Consider the following 25713-nt stretch of genomic DNA (forward strand, 5'->3'; position numbering starts at 1 on the left):
TGCTTAGCAGCTCTGTGAAATTGGGCCCAGAACTTGAATGCAATGCTCCAAATTGCATGCCTGTGACACCCTATGTCCAATTATTCTTCTTCTTCATAGCATGCAATGTATATTGAATACGTTTTTATGGTTTTCTTAAATACACAATATTTATTTTATTGATTGTTTTCAGTGCTTTATTGTTTCTTGTTTATTTTTTCTTACTTGATGATACCTGTTACAGGCATGCAACTTTTCCTCGGATTAGCTGATTTCCATTTTTTTAAATCTCAGTTTTAACATTCAAAATTATTATTATTATTTGTATTATTATTATTATTGTTATTTATTTGACCAATACAAGCAAACCAAAGTTACAACTGCACAAGAAAGAACAAATTGAAAATTGAAAAATACTATACAAAATCATTGACATTTTGTAATTTTTTATTTTGGTGAAGTTACAGTTGCATGCCTGCTGTTAGTAATCAATAAATAAAAATAAAAATCAATAATTAATACGTTGTCTGTTGACAGGAGACAACCCGTGTAAGGTCCAAAATGGAGGATGCACCCATCTCTGTCTAGCGGTGCCCGGTGTTGGAGTCGGCTCAGTCAGTAGAAAATGTTTGTGCCCGGATGACTTCCGGAAGCAGATTGGACCAGACGGCTCGGAAGCTTGCCTTTGTGACCATGGCGAAGTACTGTTGCCCAACGGAGACTGCCAGAGAAGCGGTAGGACAATCTTATGTATTTGCTCACCTTTAAAGATACATGTACTGGACACTATTATTAGGAGTCAAAGATCAGTCTTCCCACTTGGTGTATCTCAACATATGCATAAAATATCAAACTTCTGAAAATTTGAGCTCAAAATTTGGCCCCTGTCACACGAAGTTGTGTGCTTTCAGATGCTTGATTTCGAGACCTCAAATTCTAAATCTGAGGTCTCGAAATAAAATTCGTGGAAAATTACTTCTTTCTAGAAAACTATGCTACTTCAGAGGGAGCCGTTTATCACAATGTTATATACTATCAACCTCTCCCCATTACTTGTTACCAAGAAGGGTTTTATGCTAATAATTATTTTGAGTAATTACCAATAGTATCCACTGCCTTTAAGCTTGTGAATTTATGTCAGAATTTTGATTTCACATTCGCAGGAAGTATGAACTGGGCTATATAAAGATGGGCTCCAAGGTTTAATTTAGTTTTGTGATGCACTTACTTTCTAAATAAAAACAGTCCTTATAAACGTGTGATAAATTACAAAATCTGTAAACCTTGCCTTAGGGGATCTGCCTAAAATTTCCCTGAAAAAAAACCCCCAATAAAACGAATCCCAATTTTAGCCAAGAGTAAGACTTGCAAAGTCTGTACTCAACAAAGCCTTTCTATATTCCTTTTTTAAAGCGCTGGACACCTTTAGAAATGTTCAAAGACCAGTCTGCTCACTTGGTGTATCCCAACATAAGCATAAAATAACAAGCCTGTGAAAATTTGAGGTAAATTGGTCATGGAAGTTGCGAGAAAATGATGAGAGAAAAAACACCCTTGTTGGACGAATATGTGTGCTTTCAGATAGGAATATCTTTTATTATTTTAGTGAGAAATTACCTCTTTCTCAAAATCTATGCTGCTAGGGAGCAGTTTCTCACAATGTTTTATACTATCAACAGGTCTCGTGATTTATTTTATTCACGATATATCGCCGACAATATATCGCGATATTCGATATAATCCCGATTAATTAAATTTGACAACATCTGTCTTCAAACTCCCAGTGAAAGTTGTAGAAGAGACAGTCATAGCATAAGAGAGGTGTTCTAATGACCTATTCTCCTGGTTTTACTCCAAACCTATGGGGTGCAAGATGTCTCAGCTAGAAAATACATCCCGATATTGCGATATTAAAACGATATCGCGATATGTCGCGATATATCGATATTTCGATTAAAACCAAATCGATCCGATATCGAAATCGTTTCCAAGTTAGTATCGCGATATATACGATAATATCGTGATATCGCCCAAGCCTAGTCTCCAATGCTCGTTACCAAGTCAGTTTTTAAGTTAGTATTTGTTTTGAGTAATTACCAAACGTGTACCTTCTCTTTATGTAATATCACGCTTGCCTTGTTTGAGTAAATGTTGTTTCTTCTCCTCTTTCTGATACTAAGGTTCAACTTGTGATCCTGATCAGTTTCCTTGTGCCAATCAAAACTGTATTCCACTGCTTTGGAGATGTGATCGAGATAATGACTGTGGCGACATGAGTGATGAATTGAACTGCCGTAAGTTTGACGCTTTTTTTTTGTTAAGCTTTTTTTGCTCTTGAATGCGATCACATTGCTACAAAACTCAATCCATGTTGGAATAACGAGGATAATTTCAGACCTTTATATCTTTTGTGGCGTAGGGGTTCGATTCCCAGCTAAGGACATATTGTGAGTAGAGATGTGCGCTGTGTCTTTTTCCTGAGCAGCTACCAATTTATACCCCTGGGTAAAGAGAAGCACTTACAGTAAAGAAGTGTCATGACTGAATGGCAACATACATCTTAAATTCAATGCTCTAACTAAACCCAGACAACAAACCACCCATGTGAACACCTTGTGCCGGGACTCTGGACTGCGTCGGGAAGTGCTGTGTACAGCAATGGAGGACCAACGTGTTTGGAGATCATCCGATGCTCCGCATCGACTGAATGATACCATGACAAAAAAAGAAAGCAGTTGCTGAATGAAGAAAGAAATAGTTCAAATTGTGTCTAATTGTTCTTTTTATCGTCTCTTTTATTTGTCTTTCGCTCACAGCCTATGAAGATTGTCACAGTGATGAGTTTAAGTGTGGAACTACTGGACAATGTATTCCACTGAGCTGGAAATGTGATGGTGATAATGACTGTGGTGATATGTCCGATGAGCCAGAAGAATGCAGTAAGTGGTTATGGATCACAGACAAAAATTAATCCCTAGTTTTCTTGGGGGTGATCTAAAAAGGAACAGTTTCCATTTTTAAATTTAGTTTTTTAAATAAAAAATGATTTTCCTTCTTTTTAATTACAATTTTTTTTAAACAATTATTACTCATATTTACTTAGTTTATTTATTATATTTTTTTCTGGGTGGGGGTAGGTGGGAGGGCATCTAAAAAAAATGTAAAAATCTAGGGGTAAATCTAGAAAGGAACTTTTAGGGGGGGGGGAGGGGGGGTAGGGGGGCTGAAATTCTCTGATGGAAATGTCCACTATTGTCTTGGAGAGGGTGAGTCTAAGAAGGAACTATTCCTTTTGTTTTTCTTTTCGGGGGGGGGGGGGTGTAGAATCCCCACTTAGTTGGGTGATATTTAACGTAATTGTACCTGGATTGATCTTGAGACCAAGAAGAGACTGTCTTGAAGGTTGTGTTTACACCTGTCTTGCTTGTGAATCATACTCCGCTTGGCAGCAAATACAATGCAATACAATACAGGGCAGGCCTGTCATATCCGCTTTTTTTATTGATCAGGGTGTATTTGTATTTCCTATAGAGGCCTTGCCATGCCTTATGTGAACTCGGCAACAATATTGTAAAATTTCAATTGTGTGAGATAAGCCTAGTTATTGGATCAATGGGGTGCCCCAATTTCCACCAGCATAAAGTGCGTGAAGCGCGCTCACTTGGCGTTACACGATTATTCTTACCTCATGTAGTGTTTCAGCTCTTTTTTTTGAGGGTCCACTCACAGGCCTGACAATGAGCCTTTATAAAGCGTGCGCCATTTCATTTAAACAGCGCTTAAATCAGACAATAGCAATGCAAATAATAAAAAAAAATAACAATAGCAGTTAAAAAAACAAAAAACTAAAAGCACTCAGGAAAAAATGTGTTTTTGAAGTGCTAATGACAATAATAATAATAAGACTTTTAATGCGCATGTAACCACCCTGCTGGGTGTTCAAGGCGCAGACAAGGTGCTTTCTTGAAAATAGGTAGCAAACATTTCCCTCTTCCATTTTCCCCGCAGCCTATGGAACATGTTCCACTGGTCAGTTTACCTGCGCCAACCATCGTTGTATCCCAACAACCTGGGTATGTGATCAAGATGATGATTGTCACGATGGCTCCGACGAGATGACGTGTTCATCTGCACCACGTAAGTATTCCAAGTGACAAACCTTAGACAAGTGGAGACAATCTGATAGACTCTGGCAAATTACATCAATGGTATCTGAAGGATTCTGGCAAACTCCTTCAATCACAAAGGCCTAAATTCATGGCTCTGCTTACCGTAAGCAGAGAAACGGCGCTTACGGAAGCAGGGAAGCAGGGAAGTCTGTGCTTACGGCAAGCATATTTCACATCTCACCGGCGACTGTTGGCTTCTGCGCATGCGTACTCCATATTACTAGGTATTCTATGCTTACAAGGCTAGCGCAGAAATTGGGCGCTTGTATGACAGCGGGGAATCGTGATCGTAAGCACAGAATTCGACAGTAAGCAGAGCCATGAAATTGGGCCCTGTTGACTCAGGATGCAAGCTCTTGTCGGTTTCTAAGAAGAACCAGAATTATTTGTTTATATAAGATGATGATTGACACGATGGCTCGGATGAGATGATGTGTTCCTCTACACCAGGTGTGTACAGGGCCAAATTTCAAAGAGCTGCTAAGCGCACAAATTTGCTTAGCGTGAAATGTCTTCTTTGATGAAACTAGGATTAACAACCAAATTTCCTTGAGATTTTCTGGATAAGCCAACAACGGCTGAATACCAGTACCAAGAAACATTCAACAAATGGAAATTTTGTTGGTAACCTGTCTTTATCAAGGAAGAAATTTCATGCTAAGCAAATTTTGAAGATAATGATAGTAGAAAGCTTCCCTGAAAATATTACTTGCTGAGGTGCTGTAGTTTTTGAGAAATTAGTAAAACAATGTCATGAAAATAATTTTTGTCTCACTGATCATGAGACGAAAATGATTTCAGCTTGTAAAAATGTATTTTCATGACATTGTTTTACTCATTTGGCAAGAGCTACAGCACCTCAGCATCTAATATTTTAAGTGTGCGTTCTATTATCATTATCTTTAAACGGTGTAGGTTTAATGTAAATCTGTGGACGTTGTGTTTTGTGTTACAAAAGCAGCCGGCCCTGTTTCTGCTTAGCAGGTAGGTTCTCTCGGTTGCTCGTTGACTTGGGATGAAATGCTTTATAGAAGTGGTTCAGCATCTATCCATTAATCAACACCTTTTTCCCCCTGCTATATTTAGCTCCCACAACGCATTACAGCGGGACATGTAATTCAAACGAGTTTCATTGCACCAGTGGACGCTGCATCCCTGGGAGTTGGAAATGTGACGGTGACAACGATTGTGGCGACATGTCAGACGAGCCGCCAAGTTGTGGTAAAATGGCACTTTTCTGTCACTGATATTCTTATCCTGTATTATTTAACTTTAGGGACGGTGATGACTCTGTTTTTAACCGTGACTTTTTAATTTTTTTCCCCTCAAAAGAAAAAAATAATAATAATAATAAAAAAATAGTATATAATATTTTACCATTGAAGAAAAGATCTCATGCATGAGCAGGTTTTTAGGTTTTCAGTTGAGCTTGCAGCCTATGAGGTCGTTCACACACAGTACTCAAGTCGGTTTAACTCATGGTTCAACCAGATCGAATTTAACTCTGTGTGTCTGAACGGTTCTAAAGTTAGTCCGAATCGAGTTCAACCCACAAAAGATAGACCGTCCAGTGAGGGGGTTTATCTTTAGACTGCTCTGGTTTGTCTTTTAACACTGTGTGTGGACAGAATAAAAAAGATCACATCCGGTTTAACTCACAACAGAAGACCCGTTGACCTCCGTAATCATTATGTAAACACACGGTGACCAATGAACAAGACAATAAACCGGATGTTAGAGTAACGGGGTCGCATTTGCTTTGACCTCTTAAAACCAGAGATAAACTGTATTGGTTCAACAAGGGGAACACATTTTTACGACCACCTCGAAAGTTAAATCAGTTCGGGTCTAACTTATAGTACGCTGTCTGAACAGACCCTATCACATCCCTCTCTGAAGGCTGAGTCACACTGCAGCGATAATGATAATGACTTAAAGAGAACACATGCTATTGGTTTAATTGCTCCATGCAGAAATACAGCCACGCTTTTTCAACCAATCGAGGGTGTGCATTTTTACCATTATCGTTTTCGTTCTCGTTATCGAGGCCTGTGTGACCAGGCCGTTACAAATACCCAGGGCTCGAGTTTGGAGACAAATCAACAAAACAGCATTCGCTTGTAGCTCAAAAGAAATTTGGAATGTAAATTTAATATACAACATTGAAATTAAATCTTTGCCTACAGCCAGGAGGACTTGCAACCAGTTCCAGTTCAGCTGTGTTGGAAACAACACCTGTATTTCGTTGGGCTGGGTATGCGACGGTTATGATGACTGCGGTGATGGAAGTGATGAACGCTCATGCCGTAAGTACCCCTTTCACACCAGAGCAATTTAGCAAGGGTCCCTTGTTATTATTGGTTATTGTCAAAGACTAGTCTTCACAGTTGGTGTAACTCAACATATGCATAAAATAACAAACCTGTGAAAATTTGAGCTCAAACGGTCGTCGAAGTTGTGAGATAATAATGAAAGAAAAAACACCCTTGTAACTCTAAGTTGTGTGCTTTTAGATGCTTGATTTCGAGACCTCAAATTCTAAATCTGAGGTCTCAAAATCAAATTTGTGGAAAAATTACTTCTTTCTCGAAAACTACAATACTTCAGAGGGAACCGTTTCTCACAATGTTTTATACTATCAACCTCTCCCCATAGCTGGTTACCAAGTAAGGTTTCATACTACTAATTATTTTGAGTAATTACCAATAGTGTCCACTGCCATTAGAGAAAGTTCGGGTGTTTGCGTATTTCTTACTTACATGTATTTGTTTTAATGTTTGTTCTGCGTGTTTGTGTACTTGTTGGTGTGCCACAGTCTTTTTTTGTGGGGGTTTCGGTGTGTTATTTTTATTTGTATCAATTATTGTGTAAGTGTTATTTTCAACTATTATAGTTACACATAGTTTTATCTGGTTTTAATGATAACTGTTAATGGCAACTATACGCTGATGGATAAAATAAAAAACGACATCTTTTAACGGCATTTTGTCGGTGTATCCTTTCAGCAACCAGTCCAACACAACCCATGACCACATGGTGGTTCCCTGAGGGCTCCTGCTCACCCTCTGACTTCCACTGTCTAAACGGAAAGTGCGTCTACGCAAGCTGGAAATGTGACGGAATCCCTGATTGCGAAGATGGCTCCGATGAATTTGACTGCAGTTAGTAACAAGGCCCCAAGAAACAAAAACATGTTTAGTGTCCCCACCCACTTTCTTTTTAGAAGCAGCCTCCCTTTTTTTAAATTTTTTTTTTAATTAATTTTTTTATTTTATTAATTTTTTTATTACAAAAAAATGATACTTTTTAACGATCCCAGACAGATTTCTTTTTTTTTTTTTGCTAAAAAAAAAAGGGAATAAGTTTAAGTGACCTCAGACAAAAAAATTAATGTTGAAAAATAGCAAAGGAACAATAAAAAAAAAAATTCCCTCCTTCCTTTTTCCAAAAGAACATGAACTCTTTATGTTATTAAAACCTTGCATAGTCTTGGCTGTGATATGGAGAACCTCACCTTTGCCCTGGTCCTTTGTTGCGCGGCCACCTTCCTGCTCCTTGACACAATTTTTTTTCCTATTTTGAAACTATTTAATTGTTTTTTTTCAGTGACCGGTGAGCCGACAATTTCTCCCGACCTGACGTGTTCACAGTACCAATTTAAGTGCAACAGCGGAGCGTGTATTCCAGCGAGTTGGAAATGTGATCTGGACAATGACTGTGGGGACTGGTCAGATGAATGGAATTGCCAAGGATGTAAGCATTAGACAAGGTGCTGGCTGGCTGGCTTGCTGGCTGGCTGGCTGGTCGGGTTTGTTGGCTGGCTGGGTTGGTGTTGGGTGGCGGGCTGGCTGGCCTGCTGGCTGGCTGGCTGGTTGGAGGGTGGATGGTTGGCTGGTGGGTGGGTGGGTGGTTGATGGGCTGCCTGGCTGGTTGGGTGGTGGGCTGGCTGTCAGACTGGCTGGTTGGTTGGTTGACGGGCTGGTTGGTGGGTGGTTGGTTGGCTGGTGGGTGTGGGCTGGTGGGTGGCTGGCTGGTTGAATGACTGGCTGGCTGATGGATGGGCTGGCTGGCTCTTGGGCATGCTGGTGTGCCAGCTGGTTACCTGACTGGCTGGCTGTTAGGCTGGCTGGCTGGTTGACTGGCTGGTTGGTTGACTGGCTGGATGGTGGGTGGTTGGTTGGCTGGTGGGTTTGGGTGGCTGGCTGGTTGGATGACTGGCTGGCTGATGGGCTGGCTGGTTGACTGGCTGGTTGGTTGACTGGCTGGTTGGTGGGTGGTTGGTTGGCTGGTGGGTTTGGGTGGCTGGCTGGTTGGATGACTTGCTGACTGATGGGCTGGCTGGCTCGTGGGCTGGCTGGTGGGTCAGCTGTATACCTGACTGGCTGGCCATTGGGCTGGCTGGCTGACTGGCTGGCTGGCTGGCTGGCTGGCTGGTTAACTGGCTGGTTGGCTGGCTGACTGGCTGGCTGGCTAGCTGACTGATGGGCTGGGTGGCTGACTGGCTGGTTGGCCGGCTGGTTGCTGACTGGCTTGCTGTTGGGCTGGTCGGCTGGTTGGTTTGCTGGCTGGCTGATAAGATAAGACCTTTTGACATTCTAAAACTTATGTTTCTAGTAAACGCTAGTTTAAGAGAAATTACCTTGATGCACTTACACAACAATTAGAGTTCCCCAAGGATCAATACTCAGTCCATCATAAGAAAGCTTTATGTCTTATTCTCTTTCAGCCACTACGATGCCAACTACGACGGCTTCCTGTTACTATTGGCAGGTACCTTGCGGACCAGGAGCGAGTGTCCGATGTATCGCCTCCAGTTGGGTCTGTGATGGTGATAATGACTGTGGGGATGGAAGCGATGAGAGGAACTGCCCAACAGGTATAGATGATAAGGGAATAATAATAATAATAATGGAAATAATGGACACTTTTATAGCGCCATTATCCGCCGCAAGCGGCGCTCATGGCGCTGCTTTACAAAAGAACAACCAACAAGCAATGAAAGTAGCATGACATAGTAAGAAAAATAAACTTAACAAAATGCCTCTCTGTGTAGATGAGTTTTTAAACTGTTCTCTGAATATGTTAAGTGAGTTGGAAAGTTTCACAGTTTCAGGTAGGGAGTTCCAAAGCTTTGGTGCTGCACTCTGAAAACTTCAACTCCCCCAACCATGATTTGTCGGTTTTTTTTTAAGGAGTTTGTGTGTTGTAGATCGTAAGCGACGATGTCCTGGGGTGTATATCTGCACAAGATCACTTAAATACATGTATGATGGGGCATCACCTTGTAAGATCTTGAAAATAATGAGGCACAGTTTATATTTTACCCTTTGTTGGATGGGGAGCCAGTGCAAGTCGGCTAGCACTGGTTTAATGTGTTCTGTTTTCTTGGTGTAAGTGATCATCCTTGCTGCAATATTCTGTAGTCCTTGAAGACGAGAGTTGTGTGTTGTCAATTCCATAGCAACCAGAGTAGCGACCTGTTCTTAAACGGCCGTTAAAAACCAGCAGGGTCGTGGCCGCGCAAACCCCACGGCCATGGCACTGCAAGGTTTTAAACGGCCATTTGCAGGAAAATACTGAATGTTGAAGCCCATGCTTGAGCATCACTAAGTGCGGATATGAGCGTTAAATAAAAAAACACTATTATTGTAAATACTTTATCACATCCCTAGGGTAACGTTACCCTAGGGACAACGTTACCCTAGGGACATATCAAAGCGCTCAACATCCCTAGGGACATATCAAAGCGCTACATCCCTAGGGGCATATCAAAGCGCTCACATCCCTAGGGGCATATCAAAGCGCTCACATCCCTAGGGACATATCAAAGCGCTACATCCCTAGGGTAACGTTACCCTAGGGACATATCAAAGCGCTCACATCCCTAGGGTAACGTTACCCTAGGGACATATCAAAGCGCTCACATCCCTAGGGTAACGTTACCCTAGGGACAACGTTACCCTAGGGGCATATCAAAGCGCTCACATCCCTAGGGGCATATCAAAGCGCTACATCCCTAGGGGCATATCAAAGCGCTCACATCCCTAGGGGCATATCAAAGCGCTCACATCCCTAGGGGCATATCAAAGCGCTCACATCCCTAGGGGCATATCAAAGCGCTCACATCCCTAGGGGCATATCAAAGCGCTCACATCCCTAGGGGCATATCAAAGCGCTCAACATCCCTAGGGGCATATCAAAGCGCTCAGTATTTTTTCCGGTAGGTATGTGGAGCTACATTTTGAAGTGACATACTGTTTTACGGCAATTATAATAATGAATAGGGTAGATGGCCTTAGCTTTCGATCCAATCCGGACCTTCTTCAGAGGCATAAGACAAGTACAAACAAATACATATCCATTTATAGAAAAAGAGAGGGGGAAAGGGATTAAGGAAAGGATCCAGAAAGAAGCGGGAAAATAACAGCCAATCAAAGTTCCTATTTCAGAAACAATATTGGGGGCTATGAACCAATAGGAGTGAAGTGGCGAGGACAAAGGATGTTTAGAATGAAAGGAAGGGTTACTGGACCATAAAAGTGGTAAATGTATTGTTCGACAACAATGGAGGGAGACATGAAAGGGTAGGATTAGAGAGCAAGTTGCATCATGATGCAACTAACAATGGTCAATTAATAAGAATAGCAAGATCAAAGGTATGATGATTTTAAAAATAGGTATGAGGGACCTGTGGAAAAAAAGGGGGGGGTTACTTACATCAGATAGTTACAGTGATGAATTTATAAAAACAACTTTAAACTAGGTTAATTTATATTTCATGTACAGAATATATACAACATATGAGTTCTTAGGCAGAAGTGAAGTGGAGGGTAATGAGAAGTTATTTAACACCAGTGTTTATGTTAAGTCCAAAGGGTTTGACTGTCTTGAGTTGGTGAATCCAGTGTGATTCTCTATTCTTGCGGTGTGTGTCATCACCATTGCAAGCTTCAATCACCAGAAGTTCAACATCAATGACACTATGATTGGGGCTGTTGAAGTGGATAGAGACTGGGTACGGTTTCTTAGTCTTTATGGAAGAGACATGATTCGCAAAGCGAAGACTAAGTTTGGTCTTAGTCTCTCCCACATATTGTAGCCCACATCTCTTACATGATATGACATAGACTACATTAGACGTGCTGCATTCAGAGTCGGTCTTGATGTTGTATGAAGAGCCAGTGGTATGACTCTTCACCTTAAGTGAGGGCTTAATGTGCAGACACGTTTTGCATTTGGAACGGGTACATTTGTGACAGCCCAGTATATCTGTCGGGGGTTGTGTTTGGACTGTACCTGGGGGAAGTTTGGCCCTGACTAGTATGTCACCAAGGTTCTTAGGGCGGCGGAATGCAACCATGGGAACCTCAGTGATTGCTGAGTGTAACCTGCTGGAGGAGTGAAGTATAGGCATGTTATTATTGAGAATTGAGGGAAGTTTGGGTAGTTTGGGGTGGAAGGTGGTGACCAAAGCAACTCTATTGGTAGGAGGTTTTTTAGCTCCCGTGTTAGTCAACAGAGTATGACGAGGTACGTTGAGAGCCCTGTTGATAGCAAGGGTTTACTGTAAACATCTGTGACAAGGCCATTAGGAGACTTGGTTATTGTCACATCTAGAAAGTTCACACTGGTGAGAGATTGTTCGGTAGTGAACTTTATGGTGGGGTGAAATGAGTTGATATGGGCAATAAACTCATCCAAGCTGTCTTGGTCACCACACCAGATGGAGAAAATATCATCAATAAATCTCCACCAAACTAGTGGTCGGTTGGGGGCGGAGGATAGGAGTCTGTCCTCCAACTGAGACATGAATAGGTTAGCATATGAGGGTGCCATTTTGGTACCCATGGCAGTACCCTGTACCTGTAGAAAATGCCTGTCAGAAAATGTGAAATTATTCTTCATTAGAATGTGGCTCATGAGTTCCTTAATATGACTCACTGAGGGGCGGGACTGATTACTAGCATTGAGGGCAGAGACACATGCACTCATGCCTTCATGATGGGGTATGTTAGTATACAGTGATGAAACATCAAAAGTAACCAAAATAGCAGAGTCAGGTATTTGGTGCTTGACCTCATCTAGTTTGTGGAGAAAGTCTTTGGTATCCTTGATGAAGGAAGGAATACGGCAGACTAAGGGTTTGAGGTAGCTATCAACAAACTCAGAAATGCGCTCTGTGGGGCTACCATTCCCAGATACAATAGGTCTCCCCGGGTTATTGGGCTTGTGTATCTTAGGTAGAAGGTAGAACCTTGCTGTACGGGGGTCATGTGGGAGGAGATAGTTAAATGTATCTTTCTCAATATCATTGGCATTATAAATCTTAACCAGGGTGTCACTGATATCTTGGGAGAAAGATTCAGTGGGATCAGAAGCACATTCAATGTAATGATCAGTGTTACTGAGCTGTCTAAGGCCCTCAGCAATGTAGTCATGTGTGTTCATGACTACAACTGCGGACCCCTTGTCAGCCCGTTTAATCACTATGTCTGGTGATTGGCGGAGTTGTGTAAGGGCGTGACGCTCATCTTGGGGGAGGTTGTTGGGAGTAGGGGTACTGGGGGCCTTAAGAACCTCGGAGTTAACCGAATTGATGTATGTCTCTAGAGACACATCTCGGTTCTTAGGGGGTACCCAAGTACTCTTTTCCCTGAAGCGGTTGCGGGGAATAGGTTGGGTCTCCACAGATGACTCGTCATCCATGGAGGGCTCTACATGAAAGTATTCACGTAGGCGTAACCTACGATTGAATTGGGCCATGTCCTGTTGGAAAAGAAGTTGGTTAGGTTCTCTGGGTGTGGGGCAAAACTTAAGACCCCTTGAGAGGAGTTTAACCTGTGGGTCAGTAAGGACCATGTCAGACAGGTTAACTACAGTATTGGTCTCTGGCAACCTAACAGTAGGAGGAGCAATGGTGGCTCTCTTACTGTGGAAACGTCTATGGGTGTGTTTCTTATGGTTAGCCAGGACATTCATACGTTTCTTGTTCTGTTTGTCCATTAGGGTGGACCTTAAGTGTTTGACGTTACATAGTATGGTATCTTGTAACTGTTCAAACTCTTCAATAGAGCATGACTCCTGGAGTTGAGACTCAGTGTTTGTTATCTCAAGTAACTGATTATCAATGAATTGTTGGCATTGATTTTCCAGCAACTTGATCAAACGGAAAGACGTATTAGTGAGTGTCTTGTTCCATTTCTTCAAAAAGGATGGGTCAAGGTCCCCAAAGGAAGGGGTACACTTGATCTGTAGGCAATTATGATTGCAATGTGATGCTAATGGTTTGTCTCTTATCACTTTCTAGTGAGTGAGGCATAGTCCAATAACCATTATTTCCTTTCTTTTCTTCTTGTTTGTTATCGTGGGATGGTCTGTTGAAATAAGCCATTGGCTATACCTATGGATATTATGCTTGTTTTTTATGAAGTACATTGTACTCCTTAAAAACAAAAAAACAAAAATAAAATAGACCCTTCCCATGAAATATGTAAATTGCACATAGTGCGTGCGCACTAGCGTTTTGGTTGGCAAAATGAGGGAACGTCGCACTGTTTTGTACACCACTAATGGCTGCGTGACGCAGATGCGATTGCGCGTCTGCTCAGTGCACAACTCTATGGCGTTTGCCAACCAACAGGGTCTGTACGCATGCGTGAATGTAATTAGCATATTTCATGGGAAGGGTCCATTTATAAGGTATACATAAAGGATACGGTACCCAAAAATACTTTGCCTCAGAAATTCAAAAAAATATTTTTCTCCATGACAGATTTGCCAACAGATTCTCCAATTGTTTACACCACCATCACAACTTGCCTGCCTGAAGCTTTCCGATGCGTCAATGGGGAGAAATGTATTCCGATGACGTACCGCTGCAACGGGTATTACGACTGTGAGGACAACAGTGATGAGCAGGGTTGCACTGGTAAGTATTCTTCTTCTGCTAAGCAATAATAAGCAGGATACCAGTCACATTGATACCAGTCACATTGATACATACTAGGGCCCAATTTCATAGAGCTGCTAAGCACGAAAATTTGCTTAGCATGAAATTTCTTCCTTGATAAAAAAATTTGTTGCTTTTCCTAGTTACTGGTAATCAGCTGTTGTATGCTTATCTTGAAAATCATGTAGAAATTTGAATGGGAAATCCTGTTTTTATCAAGGCAAACATTTCATGCTAGCAAAGTTTTGTGCCTAGCAGCTCTATGAAATTTGACCTTGATGGTATTTCACGTGGTAACCTTTTTCTGGTCAGCATAGATGAGCAGGGTTGCACTGGTAAGTATTCTTCTTCTGCTAAGCAACAATAAGCAGGATACCATTTACAGATGCTACATTCTAGATGGTATTTTAGCTGGTAACCTTTTACTGGTCAGCATAATTTTGTTGTGCTTAGCTTATTTTGGTGTTCTATGAAATAGGGCCAAGAAGTAAATGGTATATTTTTTTATTATTTCTTTATAGTGGGCACTACCACCGAACTACCATGTCCTGGATTTAAGTGTTTGAGAAGTTACGGATGTTTGCCGGCTTACATGAAATGTGACGGTAACATTGACTGTTGGGATGGATCGGATGAAGCCGACTGTAGAAGTAAGTGTTTAAAGCAATTGACACTATTAGTAATTGTCAAAGACCAGTCTTCTGAATTGTTGATCTCAACATATGCACAAAATAACAAACCTGTGAAAATTTGAGCTCACTCGATCGTCGAAGTAGCGAGATAATGAAAGAAAAAAACACCCTTGTCACACGGAGTTGTGTGCTTTCAGATGCTTGATTTCGAGCATCAAATTCGTGGAAAATTACTTCTTTCTCGAAAATTATGTTACTTCAGAGGGAGTGTTTTTCACAATGCTTTTTTTTACTATCAACAGCTCCTCATTACTCGGTACCAAGTAAGGTTTCATGCTAAAAACTATTTTGAGTAATTACCAATAGTGTCCACTGCCTTTAATAATAATAATAATAATATCAAAGTCTTATATAGCGCATGTGTCTACCAAACAAGGTACTCAAGGCGCTGAGTATATACAAACTTTCAGTGAGAAAGGTTATTGCCGTGATGAATTCTGAGACCAAAATATGTAGCACCTTATCAAGGGTTTACAAGGTGCTTCAGCGCATACAGCAGCCACAGCCAGGAACACCGGGGCGAACCTGTTCTCTTTTCAATTAGTGCACTGGGTTCTTTTACATCCGTTGCACAACACATGGGACCAACGGCTGTACGTCCCATCCGAAGGGTGAAGCAATGGCTAAGTGTCTTGCCTAAGTGTCACGGCTAGGGATAGCTATGTTTACCATAGAGCTATTTATATTGACTAGAACGCTAAACTTGTTCTGCGTTTAGAAGCCATCCTGGGTGCAGACATGATTGATGTGGTGCTTGACCTTGGAACAGTTTCCATTTTTAGAGAACAAACTGCCCATTTGTGTACGAATGCATGTACCTCTGCTATTAAATAAAGGATTCAAACTGATTCTAGCTACCAGGCAATCTCAGTGGTCTAGTTAGTAAGCCATCTGCTCCAACTGGCAAAGGTCGTGGGTTCGAATTCCACCCGAGTAATTTGCCTTTGATTTTTAACAGAACTTGGGAAAGCACCGTAATTGGTGTGAGGGTAAAACCAAATAACAGAGTTATATCTGGCTATGAATATTATATTTCAAAAATATGTCTTAGAATGTTTGCGTCTGTTAAAGCACCTTGGAGACCTATTTAATGGTAGATACATTCGCTGTTTAAGACCAGGCCTCAATTTAACTCATGGCACCCACTGGAATTGCTGTGGTGCCCCTGTGCTTCTGCTGTAGTTCCTTTAGCAAAATTTCAATAGGCCCCTTGCATTGCCCACCATCTTTTATTTAAAGTGCAGGCATGAAAGGCTTTGATTGGCTGAGAGCCATCTGCAGCGCCATCTGCAATCCATCTATACGAATTGACATTTCTTAGAGGTGGCTTAACCAGAATTGCTGTACCCCTTGGAGCCAAGCTCAAAACCTGCAAGACTATATTTATTATGTCAAATTACTTTTTATTCCCGTATTTGCTTTGTAGGTGACGAATACCAAGTTTCCGGTTTCAGTGCTTCTGCCATTTCGTCTACCTCTGTTAGAATAGTTTGGACCCCACCTTCCCATCAACCTGCACTCTATTCATACAACATCACCGAACGGTAAGCAAGAAACCCACAAATTAGGAATAATATTTCACAATAATCGTCTCAATACGTTTTTCACTATTCGTACACCATCATCGAACGGTAAGCGCGAAACCCAAAAATTAGGAATGATAATAATAATAATTACTAGTTCTTATGTAGCGCATTTCACAATAATCGTCTTAATGCGTTCTATATATCAGTGCCCTGGTCATATCAAGAAGGTAGTGGTGAAAGACTTCTCTTGAAATATTATTCAATAAAATGCTTTACTTTTTGAGAAAACATTACAACAATATAAATTCTCGATATCGAGAATTACAGATTTATTTTAAACACATGTCATGACACGTCGAAATGTGCGGAAACAAGGGTGGGTTTTCCCACGACACCGATGACCGATTGAGCCTAAATTTTCACAGGTTTGTTATTTTATATATAAGTTGTGATACACGAAGTGTGGGCCTTGGACATCACTGTTTACCGAAAGTGTCCAATCGCTTTAAGCAAAAAAATCCTTGCTTCGTAAAATCAGATTACCGGCTAAGACTCCACTCAATTGTTATGCTAAGTAAACAACAGCTAAATACCAGTCACAAGCAATGTACATGGCATGGAATTTTGGCCAGTAACATGTGTAAAATAAGCAAGCTATTTTCGGGCTTAAGCAAATTTTTTGCTTAAGCAGTTCTATGAAATTGTCCCCCTGGGCAACTGTAGCGCTCCAAAGGCTTTTTCATACACAATATCAACCTCTACCCTCAAAGGTACCCATTTATACCCTTGGGTGAAGAGAAGCAATTATAGTAGGGTATCTTGCCGAAGGACACAAGTGTCATGACCGGGAGGGGGAAGGGACTAATTTGTACTCAATATTTCAGTGTTGGTGTAAATTACTGGTAGACAAGAAATATTTTCTGCATTCTTGTGAAATATTTTCTGTATACTTTATGTCCCTAAGCATTTTTCACTTAGTCCAGAAATGCGGCGCTTACCCTCTTAGTGGAGAATGCGGCGCTTACCCTCTTAGTGGAGAATGCGGCGCTTACCCTCTTAGTGGAGAATGCGGCGCTTACCCTCTTAGTGGAGAATGCGGCGCTTACCCTCTTAGTGGAGAATGCGGCGCTTACCCTCTTAGTGGAGAATGCGGCGCTTACCCTCTTAGTGGAGAATGCGGCGCTTACCCTCTTAGTGGAGAATGCGACGCTTACCCTCTTAGTGGAGAATGCGGCGCTTACCCTCTTAGTGGAGAATGCGGCGCTTACCCTCTTAGTGGAGAATGCGGCGCTTACCCTCTTAGTGGAGAATGCGGCGCTTACCCTCTTAGTAGAGAATGCGGCGCTTACCCTCTTAGTGGAGAATGCGGCGCTTACCCTCTTAGTGGAGAATGCGGCGCTTACCCTCTTAGTGGAGAATGCGGCGCTTACCCTCTTAGTGGAGAATGCGGCGCTTACCCTCTTAGTGGAGAATGCGGCGCTTACCCTCTTAGTAGAGAATAGTGACCGTAAGGGAAACTGTTCTGGTAAGCGGAGCCATGAAATTCAGCCCTGTTCATAAACGTATCAGACTTTTTCCCCCGAACTGTTTTGCAGAAAGTGATGCTTAGCAAATTGTCTGCTAAGCATAAAAAGGGAGGGGATTCAGTCACTAAATAAACAGTATACTTTACAGATTTGTTTCAGCTTGCAACCTGTTTCTGCTAATCAAAAGTTTTTAAAAACTCTTGATTAGCAGAAACAAGTTGCTAAGCACATTGCTAAGCACTTAAAAGTGCTTAGCAATTTGTTTCTGCTTCTCAAAGTAAAAAATAAGAAAATGGAGAAACAGTAAAAAGCAGTACATTTAAAGCACCTCAGTAAGTAATATTTGAAGGGAAGCTTTCCACTATCATTATCTTCAAACCCTGTAAGTTTAATGAAAATCTATGGACATTTTGAAAAGGTACCCTAACCCAAATCCTTTAAGATGGTATCCCGGTTGGTAAACTGTTTCTGCTAACCCTGAGTTTTGATTGCTTAGCACTTTGTTGTGTTTTCTTCCACACAGGCAAATTGCTGTTGGTAGCAGCACGGTTGAAAACTCAGTTATCGTCCCTTCTACAAGTTTGTCTGATTACATTTGGGATAATCTGAGTCCAGGTTTTGGGTACCAGTTCACGATGAGTGTTGTCGTTGGGAATACACACTACAAGCCTGTCGATTGGTTTACTGTGTACCTAGTGGAAGATCAAGGTAATTATATTTATATTCATTTCATTTATTGGGTAGATAAACAGTACAGTTGTGGAAGTGTCGTGGCCGAGCAGTTAAGAGCACCCAATTCAAACTCTGGTGTTTCTGATCAGCAGAGTGTGGGTTCAAATCCCCCAGTTGTGACACTTGTGTCCTTAAGCAAGACACTTGACCATTGCTTCATCCTTCGGATGGAACGTAACGCCGTTGGTCCCATGTGTTGTGTAACGCATGTAAAATAACCCAGTGAGCTTTATCGAAAAGAAAAGAGGTTCGCCCCGGTGTTCCTGGCTGTGGCCGTTAAATGTGCCGTAGTACCTTGTAAACCATTATAAGGTGCTACATAATTGGGTCTCAGAATGTATAACTTTCAATAACCTCTCTCTCTGTTAAAAGCACCTTGAGTACCTTGTGGGTAGGTTCGTGCACTATATAAAAATTGATATTATTTATTATTATTACAATAATGCAAGTGATATTTTAAACTTAGCATGGTGGAAACACAATCTAGTGAGGTTTGCGGTAACACCATGTAATGATAATCTCTAAATGAGTTGGGGTGGTTCTGAAAAGAACCGTTGGTTTCAACTCGACGTTTTGATCAGTATGCTCTGATCATTTTCTGGAGAAAGCTGGAGAAATCATTACATGGTGTTACTGCAAACCTTTCTTTATACAATAATGCACACCAATGAGTTGAAAACATTAAAGGACTTGGATACTTTTTGTAACACAAAACACAATGTCCACAGCTTTACATTCAACTTACACAGTTTGAAGATAATGATAGTAGAAAGCGTACCTTCAAATATTACGTGCTGAGGTGCTGTAGTTTTTGAAAAATGAGTAAAACAATGTCACGAAAATACTTTTTACATGCTAAAATAATTTTCGTCTCCTGAGACGGAAATACTTTTTGTGACTTGTTTTACTCATTTCTCAAAAACTTCAGCACCTCAGCAAGTAATAATTTTAAGGGAAGCTTTCTACCATCAATAACTTCAACTGTGTGAGTTTAATGTAAATCTGTGGTCGTTGTGTTTTCTATCCTACAAAAACTACCCAGACCCTTTAAAAGAGACAGCAGTGAGTAAGTAAAATACAAAGGAAGGAAAAAGGAACAGCCTTTGGAAAATCTGGAAATTGTGTCTAAAATACCTTAAAATACTCTAGTAAATATTTCTAGTTCAGGCCTTTGTGCATCACCAAGCTAATCCGCATCATCAGTAATTATGCAGCATCAGAGTCCCGCTTTCTCCAGAAGACGATCAGAGCATACTGATTGACACGTCGAGTTGAAACCACTGATTCCTTTCAGAACCACCCCAAATCATTTAGAGATAGTCATTACATGGTGCTACCGCAAACCTTTACTAAAGCGTATTTCCACCATGCAAAGTTTCAAATCCTACTTTACAAATTTTAATTGTTTTCCAATGACCAAATATCGTGCCTGGTTGATACGTGCCTTAGCTAGAATTGTAAATTTCTTTGAAATTATTTTTTTAATTTGTTTAAAAACAGTGCCTGGTGTTCCAAGATCTCTTCAAGTTTCGTTGGTGAGCATAACTACAGTAAAGCTTCAATGGAGTCCTCCCAGTGTAGTACACGGCCCATTGACCAGTTACAAGGTAATAATATGTCAATTTCCCATTAATAATAGTGGATTCTTAAATAGCACTCAGGTCCGTCACGCAGTGATGCTCATAGACTTCCAACACTATTATCCCTGGTCCCTGGGGCTTAAATCATTCCTTAAAACCATCTCAGCTCCCTGGGTAGTATACAGCCCTTGCCGCCAAATATGTAGCACACTTAAGCTAATCAATCACATGAACCAACTCGGCTCTCACAGGTACTTATTAGGAGTAGACCTGAATTTTCTAATGATGTGGTCGAGTGGTCTGGGTCACAGGATCAAAGCTCTGGTGTTGTCTGCAGCAGAGTGTGGGTTCAAATCATAGAGTTATATATAAGAACTAGAGGGTGCACTGGCCTGTATACGCGCCCCGGCATGCACGCAGGCGGCCATTTTCTAAGTTGACAAAACTTGCATCCCACAGCGTGTGTATGTGCGGCCGTTTTGTAAGTTGAACAAAACAGCATCGCGTAGCATTTAATAAACACAAACTCCAACGTGTGTTTTATATTCAACCCGCGTACAGAATGGCGCGCGCGTGTCTCCTTGCGGTCCCGTCGCGTTTGTGCACGAAGCATCACCCGTGCGCCCTCTAGTTCTTATAATATAACTCTATGTTTCAAATCCAGCCCTGGCCAATTTCCCAATAGGAGTAGACCCAAATTTGCCTATGATGTGGCGTGGCTTGGTCGAGGGAGGAGTAGACCTGAATTTTCTAATGATGTGGTCGAATGGTCAGGGTCACCGGATCAAAGCTCTGGTGTTGTCTGCAGCAGAGTGTGGGTTCAAATGCAGCCCTGGCCCAATTTCCCATTAGGAGTAGACCCGAATTTGCCTATGATGTGGCGTGGCTTGGTTGAGGGGTCAGCTTAACTCTCCTCAAAAGATGCATTAAAATTGAAGGATCTTGATCCTGTTCTGATCCTGCTTAAAGACACTGGACAGTGGACACCTTTGGTAGTTGTCAAAGACCAGTCTTCTCACTTAGTGTATCTCAACATCTGCATAAAATAAAAAACCTGTGAAAATTTGAGCTCAATTGGTCGTCGAAGTTGTGAGATAATAATGAAAGAAAACAACACCCTGGTCACACGGAGTTGTGTGCTTTCAAATGCTTGATTTGGAGACCTCAAAATCTAATTCGGAGGTCTGGAAATCAAACTTGTGGAAAATAACTTCTTTCTGGAAAATTACGTTACTTCAGAGGGAGCCGTTTCTCACAATGTTTTATACTATCAACCTCTCAGCATTACTCGTCACCAAGAAAAGTTTTATGATATTAATAATTTTGAGTAATTACCAATAGACTTAAGCTTGGGCGGTTCCAGAAAATTGGGGCTCGGTTCCGGTTCCAAAAAAAAGCTCGGTTCTGAGACATACCCGGTTCCACTCTATATAAAACATAAGCCGCCCGTCCCGAGCTCACACACACACAATTGAGCCGATCTATTTTAACTGAAAATAACCAAGTTAATCAGACATCGGTCCGGAGCTCACACACACACAATTGGAGCCGATCTATTTTTAACAAAAAATAATACCAGAATACCCACCAAGTCAATCAGACATCGTGCCACCGAGCACCTATTCTCCATGCATTTATACAAGTCTTTGATTTGGCCGGCAGCAGTACGTCCGTAATGCAGTACGGCCGTAGTGCAGTACGTCCGTAGTGCAGTACGTCCGTAGTGCAGTACGTCTGTAGTGCTGTACGTCCGTAGTGCATGCAGTGTGCCGTCTCTGTACATAGAAGTGTACATGCCTGTACATGCATACAGTACTGTGTGTTTTGTGCATGGGACAAGCTTTTATGAATATGGATATATCGGCAGCCAATCACAACTAGCTGTCTGGTTGGACTTTGGACTCTGTATATCTCAGCATATACCTATGCATCTGTGCACTGTGTGTTGTATAATAATGCAGCCACATGTGATAGTTGATGCTCATGTCGGCTTGAAGCCTTTGCACAGTGTATCTGTGGTCACCGTTTTCAACATCAAGCCTCAATTTGTGGAGCCGGTTCGTCCCAGGATCGGCTCCACAGAGTCTTTTATAATTGGGACTCTGTCTTTTGAAATCGGAACCGACTAAAGCGGGTACCCGGTTCCACAGAAGAGTGGAACCGCCGGTCCGGTTTTCAATTTGGAACCGGGTAGAACCGGGTAGAACCGGGTAGAACCGGGTAGAACCGGGTAGAACCGGGTAACCGAAGGAACCGCCCAAGCTTACCAATAGTATCCAGTGCCTTTAAGATATGGGTTTGATCCACCTTTCTGTAAAAATTGTTAATACATTTGCAATACATAAATTACTTTTATTTCATTTATTTATTAATAAATGTATTTTTTAATACATCTATTTGTGCTCTAGTGTAAAGATGGTCCCATGGTGCACTGTTTATCTTCTAATAACTTTAAGCAATGGTGTCTAAGAGTGACACCCCTCCTTCCTTTTGTGATTAATTGATTGATTGATTGATTTGAACAGGTGTCGTACAGGGCGATTGGACAATGGGTCATTCAAGACCCAATTGTAAAGACCGTGCCAGGCACTCAAAGCTCACTGCTGATTAATGGTCTGTTAACACAGACGATGTATGTGTTCCAGGTACAGTATGTGTTTCCCTTGAACCTTTCTTGAAGAACGTGCAGAGCACAATTCTGCTATGCGCCAAATTCCGCGCTAATGTTGTGCTAGCCTTGTAAGGGTAGAATGCCTGTAGTACGCAAGCATACAAGCCAAAAATTCCCTCTTACCCATGAAAAAGCTTGGCGTTAGCACAGAATTCCCTGCTTGCGCAAACGCCAATTCTTTGCTAACGGTAAGCAGAGCCATGAAATTGGGCCCTGCAGGCGATTTCACAAAACTTTACACATCTGCGTAAGTCCAGTTGCGCACGTTTATTACGCAAAACCCTACACTTTACGCATCTGCGTAAGTCCATTTGCGCACGTTTATTACGCAAAACCCTACACTTTACGTATCTGCGTAAGTCCAGTTGCGCACGTTTATTACGCAAAACCCTACACTGGTACTGCAGGATAAAACACTGGTACCGGTGTGATAACGCATGTTAAATTTTTCAATATTCCCTTAAGCAAAAAAACAAACAAACGTGTTTTTAATAGCGTTGTGCCTTTTTGAAAGAGGAAGGAGGGCCTCTTTTTTTTTCAAAGACAAATTTTTAAAGACGACGGGCTCAGCTTCTTTTTTTATTTTTATTTGCATGAGATCGTTAAATTGTATCCTCTTTTTAAAAATTTTGAAACAAATCTATATATATTTTTTTTTTCATAAAAAAACCCTGGAGGCAGCCTTTTAAAAGGAAGCCAGGAGGCGGGGACGCTAAATATGTTTGTTTTCTTTTTTATCTATTTAACCTAATTGTCTGTTTTATGAATTGAAGGTGGCCGCTAGCAACGCAGCAGGCATGGGATTGTATTCACCATCTGTGAATATCACAACAACGCTGAATCCTGATCAAGGTACGTTGTCAACCAATTCAAAAAGGCCTGGGAAATCTCCGCTTTAAAGGATTTGGGTACTTTTTCAAAATGTGTATAGATTTACATTAAACTTACAGGGTTTGAAGATAATGATAGTGGAAAGCTTCCCTTCAAATCTTACTTACTGAGGTGCTGTAGTTTTTGAGAAATGAGTAAAACAATGTAATGAAAATACGTTTGTACATGCTTTAAATAATTTTCGTCTCATGAGACGAAAATTATTTTCATGCCATTGTTTTACTCATTTCCCAAAAACTACAGCATCTCAGCGCGTAATATTTTCAGGGAAGCTTTCTACTCTCATTATCTTCTGTGTAAGTTTAGTGAAAATCTCTGGACATTGTGTTTTTTGTCCTACAAAAAGTACATACACCCTTTAAGAGTGGATATACATTTTATTTTTTATCAGGCAGATTTTTTATTTTTTATTTTTTTTTGGGGGGGGGGGTCACCATCCCCCCTACCTTCAATAAGCTTGGTAATAATTGACAACTACATGAAGCGAGATAAGTTACTGGAATAATGGGGTGCTCTAATTCGACCAGAGTAAATGCGTGACACACCCTCACTTGACATTACACGATCATTCTATGTACGAAGCATCATGGTGTCATGCTTTAAACGCAGTGGAATACAACCGTGTTGTAATAGATGCCAGTATAACCTTTGTGGTGATCCAGTTGTGTCTTTTGTTCAATAACCTCATTATAGATATCAGATTTGTCCTTTTTTGCACAGATGTTTTTTTAATATTTTTTTTATGCAAGACACTAGACACACAAGGCCTGAAGGCCACTTCAAGGTGTGGGCTAAAATTTTTGTTCAAGAGGACGTTGTCACCTACTCCTAGGGCTGAAACAGGGTTACACTCTTTACAGTCCATACAGATAGGCTTGGGTATCTTTGAAATTATTGCGCTATCCAGGATCCTAAAATACCGGATTTAAACAGCCACAATGGTCTAGTTTATAAGACATAGCTCTAGAATGGCAAGGCCGTTAGTTTTTAATCCCACCCCTGTAATTTGCTTGTGATTTCGTTTATAGAACTCTGGTAAGTATTGAGTGTACAGTGCTTACATACATCGTGAAATAAAACCAAAAAAATTGTTCTTTCTCCCCGATGCAAATTTATTATCAATTAAAACTTGTTTTTTCTTTCTTTTTCTTTTTAACCTTATTGTAGATGTCAGGTTTGACCTTTTTTGCACATATTTGACCTCATCGTGTTGATGTCTTTATGTCTTTTGTTTCTTTCTAGATATCATTACAGCTCCTACTGATTTGTCCGTTGATGATGCAACAGATTCTGGAGTTCATTTGAAATGGAAGAAACCTAGAACGTCAGCTGTTGTCAATGTAAGTAAGGTGTCAGATCTTTTCTTCCCCCCCCCTGCCCCCTTGTATCGCACCCAGTGTCTTAAAACCACTTGAGCAACTGGTTGTATCTTCTGAAACCAAACATTAGACACAACCTTAAACTGGGATTAATCCCCTAGAGTCAATAATCCTTTAACAATCGCCCATTATGCTCCCATGGAAGTATGGTCAGGGAGATGGCTCAGTAAGCTATTAATCCTAACTGCTTCAGTAACTTTAAACTAACAGCTCCAGACCAGCCAGGGCCCAATTTCAAGGAGCTGCTAAGCACAAAAATTTTCTTAACGTCAAATTTCTTCCTTGATAAAAACAGGATTGCCAACCAAATTTCCACCTGATTTTCAGGATAAGCAAACAACAGCTGAATACCAGTAACAAGCAATATGCAACATATGGAAATCTGGTTGTTTTTATCAAGGAAGAAATGTCATGCTCAGCAAATTTTTGTGCTTAGCAGCTCTATGAAATTGGGCCCAGGAAACTGGTCTGGAAGACATATGGGTTGGGATGGATGTGAATATCAGGTGAGCTTATCAGGGGCAGAAGTATCTCACGCCTAAACCGGCTTTAGCTTGTTCATTTGAAATTCTTGTTTGCTGTGGAAGTGTTGTAGCAGAGCGGTTTAGAGCACCACATT

General features: G+C 41.2%; 1 protein-coding gene across 2 annotated transcripts in view; it reads left to right on the plus strand.

Moving 5' to 3' along the window:
• Positions 1–25713, plus strand: part of LOC117301323 (sortilin-related receptor-like) — a 58419-nt gene that overhangs the window by 24638 nt on the left and 8068 nt on the right. For both annotated transcript variants that reach the window (XM_033785216.1, XM_033785217.1), the window contains exons 19-35: positions 517–714; positions 2160–2273; positions 2796–2918; positions 3988–4116; positions 5235–5369; positions 6335–6454; positions 7154–7309; positions 7755–7901; positions 8875–9024; positions 13921–14076; positions 14619–14747; positions 16216–16333; positions 18365–18549; positions 20074–20180; positions 22679–22798; positions 23598–23676; positions 24958–25055. In XM_033785216.1, coding sequence (XP_033641107.1) covers positions 517–714; positions 2160–2273; positions 2796–2918; positions 3988–4116; positions 5235–5369; positions 6335–6454; positions 7154–7309; positions 7755–7901; positions 8875–9024; positions 13921–14076; positions 14619–14747; positions 16216–16333; positions 18365–18549; positions 20074–20180; positions 22679–22798; positions 23598–23676; positions 24958–25055 — 2264 coding nt within the window. The remainder of the gene's footprint in view (positions 1–516; positions 715–2159; positions 2274–2795; positions 2919–3987; positions 4117–5234; positions 5370–6334; positions 6455–7153; positions 7310–7754; positions 7902–8874; positions 9025–13920; positions 14077–14618; positions 14748–16215; positions 16334–18364; positions 18550–20073; positions 20181–22678; positions 22799–23597; positions 23677–24957; positions 25056–25713) is intronic.

This window comes from Asterias rubens, chromosome 17, assembly GCF_902459465.1.
Source record: "Asterias rubens chromosome 17, eAstRub1.3, whole genome shotgun sequence".
NCBI lineage: Eukaryota > Metazoa > Echinodermata > Asteroidea > Forcipulatida > Asteriidae > Asterias > Asterias rubens.